This window comes from Gracilinanus agilis, chromosome 4, assembly GCF_016433145.1.
Source record: "Gracilinanus agilis isolate LMUSP501 chromosome 4, AgileGrace, whole genome shotgun sequence".
NCBI lineage: Eukaryota > Metazoa > Chordata > Mammalia > Didelphimorphia > Didelphidae > Gracilinanus > Gracilinanus agilis.
Window position 1 is genome coordinate 346,180,350 of NC_058133.1, and position 10,834 is coordinate 346,191,183.

The window sequence follows — 10,834 nt, forward strand, 5'->3', positions numbered from 1 at the left end:
GTTTCAGGGAGAGCATATAGCATAAGAAAATTGTAAAAGTTTTTTGGGGGGAGAGTGGCAGGTTATACAGGGTTTTAAAAACAAAATAGATGATTTTATATTTGATCACGGAATTGATAAGGAGCCATTGGAATTTATTGAGTAGGTAGTGATATGGTCAGATCTGCATTTTAGAATCTCTTTGATAACTGAGTATAAAGGGGAGAGGGCAAGCTGGTTGTTAGTATTGTCAGCTAAAGTCTAAAATGAGACCAAAACCCAGAGTGTCAACTTAAGCTGGAACAGGGTAGTCAGTTAATAAAGGTACACACTAGGAACAGATTTTTTTTGGCTCTAGCTGTGTCATTAGCATTATATAATAGCAGTTTGATATCAGATTCAGAGACTAAGATACTGGAAAACTAAGGTACTAAGCAAAAGACAGGAGCATAAGGCAAGATTTTGTTACCAGGAGACTAGGGTACAATGTAGAAAGCCTAGTCATGTAAGTGCTGAGATACTAAAAAGTTGTCAGAGCTGGACCAACATAAAGACTGACTTGCTGTCACGTCCAATGAATATCTGACATGGCTCTTTATAGTCTTCTCTTCTATGACCAAGATTGGCCAAAGAGTCTCTGACAGGCTTGAACCTTTAAGTTAGCTTCTGACAGGGTTTGTGAGATAAAGTGCATGCAGCTTTTGTCCTCTTCATCCACACCATGTGGTATCACTGGATCTTCTAGATCTTCCCTCTTTGGTTACTGACCAGAACAAGACTAGTGAGTCATAGCTGCTATGTATGTTCTTGGCCTAAACAAGGTTTAAATATCATTTGGGGATCTCAAGTCTATGTGGTACCACTCTGATCATTCTGAACCTCCAAACTGCCCATTTAGAGTCTTCCTCTAATAGTTTAAAAACCAGAGGATCTTCTGGAGGTGCCCTACCAATACTAAAACTGTTTAGGAGCTATACTGGTTCTATGTTGGAATGAAGGATAGCATTGTCTCATGGTAAGTACAGAACTTTTTATATGTATAGGTCCACTAGCATACACAATATAATTCCATTTTCCTTTGGGAGATAATGAATTGATTTTATGTCATTTATACTTCTCTCATATAATCAGCATGAAAAAAAATGGAAAATCACTAATAAGATCTTTCAGTTTCACTTAGAATCACAGAATTTTAGAGTGAGAAGGGACTTTAGATATAATTGAGTCCTACTCCCTAATTTTAGAGGTGAGGAAACTGAGGACCAGAGGGACTAGGTGACTTCCCTAAAGTCACTGATCACTAGTAGTAGAGCCAAGGAAGACTCTCTCATTAGGCTGACTCTCAGTCTAATAGTTTTCTTAATTTCTATTCCATTCTATCAGCTAGGAAACATTTATTAAGTACTTGCCATTCACCATGCTGCCTCCCTTAGACAATATCATTAGTATTTTGATTATATAAACTTTAATTTAAAAGAAATATCTGAAAGTGGGTGGGAAGGAAAATGAAAGAAAATAATTTACCATTAATCTGGAACAGGGCAGGGGTTGGGTAGTGTACACAAAAGGGAGTGTGAGAATATTTTCAAATACTTACCATTACACAGCTCCCCAGACTGAGGTGCTGAAGCTCTGAACAGAAGTTCAAAATGCTGAGCAGCGCTGTTTGCTGCCATCAGGGACCACATCAGAGGCAAATATGGAAAGTGAAACAAAGAGAAGAGGTCAATTAGACATTAAAGACTGTCACCACTTTCCCTGAAATATAGCTCAAAACCTAGGTTCCAGAAACCACAAATGCCATTTAATGAGTCCCCAGGTGCTCCAACCATTGATTGGCTTAGAGTCAAGGTAATCATTACAAGCCTCAATGTAAGTCACTTTGGATATGGTTTTGCATGCCCTGAAGATACTTATATTCCCTATGACCTCTCTGCTCATTTCCCAAAGGAAAACTGTTTGAAAGTCTGGTAAGTTTGAACAACAAGTAAGGCTAAGCCAAAAAACACAGAGGTCTGGTGACATCCCTAAAGAACAGCAGAGCAGCTCTGACATTCACTGATCAGTTGCTGCCTGATGGAACTGCCAATAGAGTCACAGTGAATCAGGATTGAGCTGGTGACTTTAATGTCAAAGGATTCTCCTTTGCTGACAAGGATACCAACAACCATTGAGCACCTGTCACTAGGAACATGCTGACTGAAACAAATATAATGTGTACTTTACAGTCATGTTTTTGTCACTGAAGCCCCATCCATTTTGTACCCTGAAAAGTGTCTTATAACTAAGGAAACCAAAAGTTACATTATAGCTTGGGCATGCCATTTAAAATTATATTTAAATATTAATATTTTAACTTTGTACAAAATAATTCAAATTAAGCTGTACATTTTAATCCCATTTCTATAATATTAAAAGTATCTTAAAAGTATATTTAAAGTATTTTAACATGGTAAAAATCTTAGCATTTCAAATAGATCAAACAAAAATCACATATTCCTAACAAAGTTATGAAGCTACTTTATAACCTTTGCCTAATCCATTCAAAGCCTTTTGGAACTGTGAAAAACATCACTGCTTTTTTTAAAACTGTGTCACTTGGAAAACACCCAGTCAAAGCTCAGGTAAGATTCTCACTATAAAGAGAAATTAACGAGGCACTTCAAACAAAATAAGTTTATTTAAAAAAAAAATAGAAGCCCTCAAGGTGTTCTACCAAGTTTGTTTGTTTTTAAAACACTTTGCTGTTAGGAATTTCATTATAATTTTCTCAATTATTGTTATGCTTGAATTCCAACAAACCTTAGTACCAACACAGACTAATACCATCAACTACAGTATCAAGCACTGAATGTTAACATTAGAAGGGAAAAAAATATATATATATATATACGTATATATACATACATACATACATACATACATACATACATAATACCCACGAAAACCTTGCAAAGTTGTAATCAATTGCCTCATTATGGTAGGAGGTAATCTGTGATGTTCAAAGGCTATATTCTACAATAGGGTACAAACTCACAGATCCTTCCAAGTTGTAAAGCTTTGAGCACAGGCCAGGTAACAATGAAAATATGTTTTCCAGGGTCCAGTACAGCTAAATTCAAAGAGCATCATTATGAGATAGTACATAGAGTAATTAAATTTTTAATCATAGGAACTCATGAAGATTGACCACAAAGGCAAAAAACAAATCATGACCTGTACTGACAGAAAGACCCATATTGAATCACAGATGCCTGAGGCACTGAAGTATGGACACATTTTATTTATTAAATAATCATTAGAATCATTAGCCTTTATTCTTTTATAAAATGTTTATGTCAGAATTCTTCTTAACATTTTGATTTACATCAATTTGTACTCGGAGAGTCACAAAATTCTGAAACTTTCAATATGGGCTAATCCAGATGATTCCAGGACCCAGGTAACAAAGCACACACACAAAAAAATGACAAAAAACCACAGTGCAGATTCTAATCAGATTCCATCCGAAGAACCATGGTTGTGATACCCAAGTTGGTCACTCAAGCATGGATTGCTATAGACTTTAAGCTCTTTGATTTTGAGTGGACTGAAATAGAGATGAGTCACATAGCAGATCTCAAACTGTACTATAAAGCAGTAATCAACAAAACAATCTGGTATTGGCTAAGAAATAAAATGTTAGATCAATGGAATAGTCATAAATGACCACAGCAATCTAGTTTTTGATAAACCTTCAAATCCCCAGCTTTTGAGATAAGAATTCATTATTTGACAAAAACTACTACGAAATTTGGAAAATAATTTGTCAAAAACTAGATACAGATCAGTATCTTACACCCTATACAAAGATATGGTCAAAATTCATATATGATTTAGACATAGAGGGTGATACCATAGACAAATTAAGGAAGTATAGAATAGTTTACTGTTAACTCTGTGGATATGGGAAAAATTTGTGACCAAACAAGAGACAGAGAACATCACAAAATACAAATTGAATAATTTTGATTATATTAAATTTAAAAAGGTTTGTACAAACAAAATCAATGTAACCAAGATTAGAAGGGAAAAAACAAACTGGGAGAAAAATTTGCAGCAATTTTCTCTAATAATGGCCTCATTCATCAAATATATCGAGGACTAAGTTAAATTTATAGGAATGAAAGTCATTCCCCAATTGACAAATGGTCAAAGGATACGAATAAGCCGTTTTCAGATGAGGAAATCAATACAATCAATAATCATAAAAAATGTTCTAAATCATTATTGATTAGAGAAATGTAAACTAAAACAACTCTGAGTACTACCTCTTACCTATAAGACTGATTAATATTACAGAAAAGGAAAATGATAAATGTTGGAGGAGATGTGGGAAAATTGGCATACTTTTGCATTGTTGGTGGAGTTGTGAACTGATCTGGAGAGCAATTTGAAACTATATCCAAAGGGCTATATAACTGTGTATACTCTTTGATCCTGACTTCTAAGTCTGTATCTCAAAGTTATCCCAAAAGAGGAAGGGACCTCTAGTACAAAACTATTTATAGCAGCTCTTTTTTTGTGGTGGCAAAGAATTGGAAATTGAGGATGGCTGAACAAATTATGGTATATATGATGGTGATAAAATACTACTGCACTATAGGAAATAATGACAAGATATTTTCAGAAAAAGCTGGAAAGAATTACATGAACCAATGCAGAGTGAAATAAGTAGAACCAGAAGAATACTATATACAATAACAGCAATACTATATGATGACCAACTGTGAAAGACTTGGCTACTCTCAGCAATACAATGATCCAGGGCACTTATGAAGGGCTTATAATAAGGAATGCCATCCATCTCCAGAGAAAGATCTGTTGTAGTAAAAATACAAATCAAAGCATACTATTTTTCACTTTAGCTTATTTGGATTTTTTTGGAAGGGGGTGCTTTGGTTTTATATAAGTATTCTCTTAAAACAATGACCAACATGGAATATGTTTTGCATGATCATACACATATAACCCAGATCAAAGCTGCTTATCATCTTCAAGACTGGGGAAGAAAGAGAAGATATTTTGGATCTTATAATGTCAGAAAAATATATGTTGAAAATTGTTATTACATGCAATTGGGGAAATAAGTTATTAAAAACAGAAAGCTGGATCAGTCTCTGAATAAAAGTATTATCTCAACTTGACAAAGTAACTCTTACTTTTCTGTACCCTCCTTCCTGCCCAGCTAGGAGGAATATCTACTACCTCCTACCATAGACCAGTCCTGTAAATAAGAATTATTCTATCAACAAATGTTCCCCCCACCCACTTCCCCATCAGTAATAAACGTATTTCAGTTGCATGAAGTTAATTCAAATTAAAAATAAAAATATCTGAACTTCTGAATATCTGAAAACCAGTGGGAAGAAGATTGTGCTGAATCCTTTCATTAAATGGAGTTCCTGGTTTAACCCTCTAATTAAAGGGACCAATCATATGGCAATGGGTACTGATGACATGAGAACCAAAGCTGATGCAGGCTTGCAAATAATGAAATTTCCCAGTGATGTGCTCCTTGGGGCAGTAAGGCAAGATGAAGAAATCAAAAGAAATCCAAAACAGACTTCTTGGTTAAGATGGTAGCAGAGTAAAAAGCAGCTGCTTAACCTCTCCTAACTGAAACATACAGGACTCCTCAAGAAGACATAAAAACAAATCCAGAGGAACGAAGAGACCCCACAACAGGGCGCAGCATTGGAGGTACGTGGAATCTGGGCATTTCCATGCTATAAAGGGGTGAAACAGCTCTCACTAAAATGCAAGCGGAGCAACCCCCTCCCCCACCCCACACCACCTACAATGCCAAAGCCAGCGCACAAGAGTTAGAACAAGTTTGGGACACAGATTAAGACCTTGGCAGCTACCTGGGGTCACCAGGGCCTGCTCCTGAGAGCAGCAAGACTTAAGACCCCAAGAGGCTAAAGAACGCACGTGGACTTTGAACGTAGACCCTAAGCGCAGGCACGAATGAGGGTGCGGATACAAGCCCAGACACAAATTCTGAGCGCAGGTGAGGACTCGGATCTTGAGCGTAGGTGTGGACCTTGAGTGGGGACCCAGTGCAAAAGGGGTTCACAACTGTGGAAGCAACGCCCTGAGACTGTTAAAGGAGCCTCAGTAAGAGGAACAAGTAAGGGACCACCAGGAGGCTTGACCCTGAGAACAACTGAGACCTCAGGAGCCTAAAGAGCGCAGACAGACCCTGAGTGTGAGGATAAACCAGAGAGGGCACAGGGATAACAATGGCAAGCCAGAGACAAGAACCCCAAAAGAGAAAGTTCATCAAGAAGAAATCTGTAACACTTGACAACTTTTACACAGATAAAATCCAGACAAAACAGCAAACAGCATAGGAGAACAAACAAGTAATCATATCCAAACTTTCCCAAATAATGAAAACTGACCACAAGCTATTGAAGAGTTCGAATCTGAGATGATGAGAAAGATGGAAGACATTTGGCGAGAGAAGGGGGAAATAGCTCAAAAGGAAATAAACAGGTTAGAAGACAAAAACTCCCAATTGGAGAAAGATGCTCAAAAATCAAACGAAACAGTAAGCAAATTAGAAACCAAAATCTGGCAAGAAAATAACAGTTTAAAAGGCAGAATTTTGTAATTGGAAAGTGAGGCTCAGAAATCAAATAAACTGATAAGCAAATTGAACACCAGAAATGAACAGATTGAAAAGGAAAACCAAAAGATTATAGCCAAAAACCAGTCCCTAAAGGCTAGAATTAAGCAATTAGAAGCTAATGATCTCTCAAGACAGCAAGAACGAATAAAACAAAGTCAAAAGACTGATAAAATAGAAGGAAACATGAAATATCTCAATGAGAAAGTGACAGACCAAGAAAACAGGTCTAGAAGAGACAATCTGAGAACCAGTGGTCTTCCAGAAAAAGCAGAAATTAACAGAAATTTGGACTCCATATGAAAAGAAATTATTCAGCAAAATTGCCCTGAAGTTCTACAACAAGAGGGCAATATAGACATTGAAAGGATCACCCTCTACACCAGACCCAGAAAAGACAACCCCCAGGAATATAATAGCCAAATTCAAGAGCTTCCAAGTAAAAGAAAAAAATTTTACAAGAAGCCAGAAAGAGACAATTCAAATATCAAGGAGCACCAATCAGGATCACACAGGATCTGGCAGCCTCCACACTAAAAGACCACAAGGCTTGGAATATTATATTCAGAAAGTCAAGAGAGCTGGGCCTGCAACCACGGATCAACCACCCATCAAAATTGACTATATACTTCCAGGGGAAAGTATGGGCATTCAACAAAATTGAAGATTTCCAAGTATTTGCACAGAAAAGACCAGGACTAAATGGAAAGTTCAATGTCCAACCACAAAAATCAAGAGAAACATGAAAAGGTAAATAAGAAACAGAGGGGAAAGAGAGAAAATTTGTATTTTTTTTAATTTAACTCTTTAAGGGCTTCAATATGATCTAATTATTGGTATTCCTATGTGGAGAAACGTTATGTACAAAGAGGGCATGAGAAGGGGAAGGGATGAATACTATTATAAGGAGAGGAAGAGAGCATTAAGAGGTAATATTTAAACCTTACTCTCAATATAATTAACCCTGAGAGGGAAGAGTAGCTTTATCTATTGGGATATAAAACTCTATCCAACCCTACTGAGAAAGTCAGAAGGGATAAACCAAGGGGAGCAGGGGAATGGGGAGGTCAAAAAAAGGGAGGGGAGAAGAAGGAGGGGGGAATTCATTAGGCCTTAAAATTAAATAGAGGGGAATAATAAGGGAGGGGATAGAAAGGGAATTAAATCAAGGGAGGAGACAGGGTTTACTAGCATAAAGCAAACCACTGGTTTAAAAGGAAATAGTGTAAGAAGAAGAGGTAGAACTAGGAGAGTATACCAAAATGTCGGCAAATACACAACTGATAATTATAACTCTGAATGTGAATGGGATGAACTCGCACTTAAAAAGGAAGCAAATAGCAGAGTGGATTAGAAACCAAAATCCTACCATATGTTGTCTACAAGAAACACATATGAGGCGGGTGGACATACACAGGTTTAAGGTAAAGAGCTTGAGCAAAATCCTTTGGGCATCAAATGAGAAAAAGAAGGCAGGAGTGGCAATTATGATTCCTGACAAAGCAAAAGTAAAAACAGATATTATTAAAAAAGACAGGGAAGGTCATTACATCCTGATTAAAGGCAATATAGAAAATGAGGAAATAACATTGCTCAATATGTATGCACCAAATGGCATAGCAACCAGATTCATAAAGGAGAAACTGGCAGATCTCAAGAAGGAAATAGATAGTAAAACCATAATAGTGGGAGATCTAAATATCCCTCTTTCAGATCTAGATAAATCAAACCAAAAAATAAATAAGAAAGAGGGAAGATAGATGAATAAAATCCTAGAAAAATTAGATTTAATAGATATTTAGAGAAAAATAAATAGGAACCAAAAGGAATACACCTTCTTTTCAGCTGCACATGGTACATTCACAAAGATTGACCATGTAATAGGGCATAGAAACATGGCAAACAAAAGCAAAAGAGCAGAAATAATAAATGCAACCTTCTCAGATCATAATGCAATAAAAATAATAATTAGTAAGGGCACCTGGACAGGCAAATCAAAAACTAATTGGAAATTAAATAATATGATTCTCCAAAACCAGCTAGTCAAAGAAGAAATCATAGAAACAATCAACAATTTCATTGAAGAGAATGACAATGATGAGACATCCTACCAAACTCTGTGGGATGCAGCCAAAGCAGTACTCAGGGGGAAATTTATATCCTTGAGTGCATATATTAACAAATTAAGGAGGGCAGAGATCAATGAATTGGGCATGCAACTCAAAAAATTAGAAAGTGAGCAAATTAAAAATCCCCAGATGAAAACTAAATTAGAAATACTAAAAATTAAGGGAGAAATTAATAAAATCGAAAGTAAAAGAACTATTGAATTAATAAATAAGACTGGAAGCTGGTATTTTGAAAAAAACAGATAAAACTGGCAAAGTACTGGTCAATCTAATAAAAAAAGGAAAGAAGAAAACCAAATTGACAGTATCAAAGATGAAAAGGGAAACCTCACCTCTAATGAAGGGGAAATTAAGGCAATCATTAAAAACTATTTTGCCCAATTATATGGCAATAAATATAGCAATCTAGGAGATATGGATGAATATTTACAAAAATATAAATTGCCTAGATTAACAGCAGAAGAAACAGAATACTTAAATAATCCCATATCAGAAAAAGAAATTGAACAAGGCATCAAAGAACTCCCTAAGAAAAAATCGCCAGGGCCTGATGGATTCACAAGTGAATTCTATCAGACATTCAAAGAACAACTAATCCCAATACTATACAAACTATTTGATATAATAAGCAAAGAAGGAGTCCTACCAAATTCCTTTTATGACACAAATATGGTACTGATTCCAAAGCCAGGTAGATCAAAAACAGAGAAAGAAAACTACAGACCAATCTCCCTAATGAACATAGATGCAAAAATCTTAAATAGAATACTAGCCAAGAGACTCCAGCAAGTGATCAAGAAGATCATCCACCATGATCAGGTGGGATTCATACCAGGAATGCAAGGATGGTTCAACATTAGGAAAACCATCCACATAATTGACCATATCAACAGTCTAACAGACAAAAATCACATGATTATCTGAATACATGCTGAAAAAGCCTTTGACAAAATACAGCATCCATTCCTATTGAAAACACTGAAAAGTATAGGAATAGAAGGACCTTTCCTAAAAATAATAAATAGTATATACCTAAAACCATCAACAAGCATTATATGCAATGGGGATAAATTAGAAGCCTTCCCAATAGGATCAGGAGTGAAACAAGGATGCCCATTATCACCTCTACTATTCAACATAGTACTAGAAACACTAAAAATAGCAATTAGAGAAGAAAAAGAAATGGAAGGTATCAAAATAGGCAATGAAGAGACTAAGCTATCACTCTGCAGATGATATGATGGTCTACTTAAAAAATCCTAGAGAATCAACTAAGAAGCTGGTAGAAATAATCAACAACTTTAGCAAAGTTGCAGGATACAAAATAAATGCACATAAATCATCAGCATTTCTATATGTTTCCAACACATTAGAGCAGTAAGAGGTAGAAAGAGAAACACCATTTAAAATCACCCTAGACAATATAAAATACTGAGGAATCTATCTACCAAAACAAACACAGGAATTATATGAAAACAACTATAAAACACTTTCCAAACAAATAAAACTGGATCTCAACAATTGGAAAGCCATTAATAGGACGAGCTAACATAATAAAAATGACCATTCTACCCAAATTAATTTACCTATTTAGCGCCATACCTATCAAACTACCAAAAAACTTCTTTACTGAATTAGGAAAAAATATAACAAATTTCATTTGGAATAACAAAAGATCAAGAATATTAAGGGAAATAATGAGAAAATATGTGAAGGAAGGGGGCCAGCAGTACAAGATATTAAACTATACTATAAAGCAGTGGTCATCAAAACAATATGGTACTGGCTAAGAGACAGAAGGGAGAATCAGTGGAAAAGATTTGGGGTTAATGATGTCATCAAGACAGTGTATGATAAACCCAAAGAGCCCAACTTTTGGGACATGAATCCACTATTTGACAAAAACTGCTGGGAAATTTGGAAAACAATATGGAAGAGATTAGGTTTAGATCAACATCTCACACCCTACACCAAGATAAATTCAGAATGGGTGAATGACTTGAATATAAAGAGGGAAACTATAAATAAGTTAAGTGAACACAGAATAGTATAC

General features: G+C 35.8%; 1 protein-coding gene across 1 annotated transcript in view; it reads right to left on the reverse strand.

Moving 5' to 3' along the window:
• The window catches only part of FBXL4 (F-box and leucine rich repeat protein 4), a 119,417-nt gene that overhangs the window by 15,011 nt on the left and 93,572 nt on the right, over positions 1-10,834 (reverse strand). Inside the window, exon 6 of the mRNA XM_044676573.1 lies at positions 1,577-1,648. Within this exon, the coding sequence (XP_044532508.1) occupies positions 1,577-1,648 (72 nt within the window). The remainder of the gene's footprint in view (positions 1-1,576; positions 1,649-10,834) is intronic.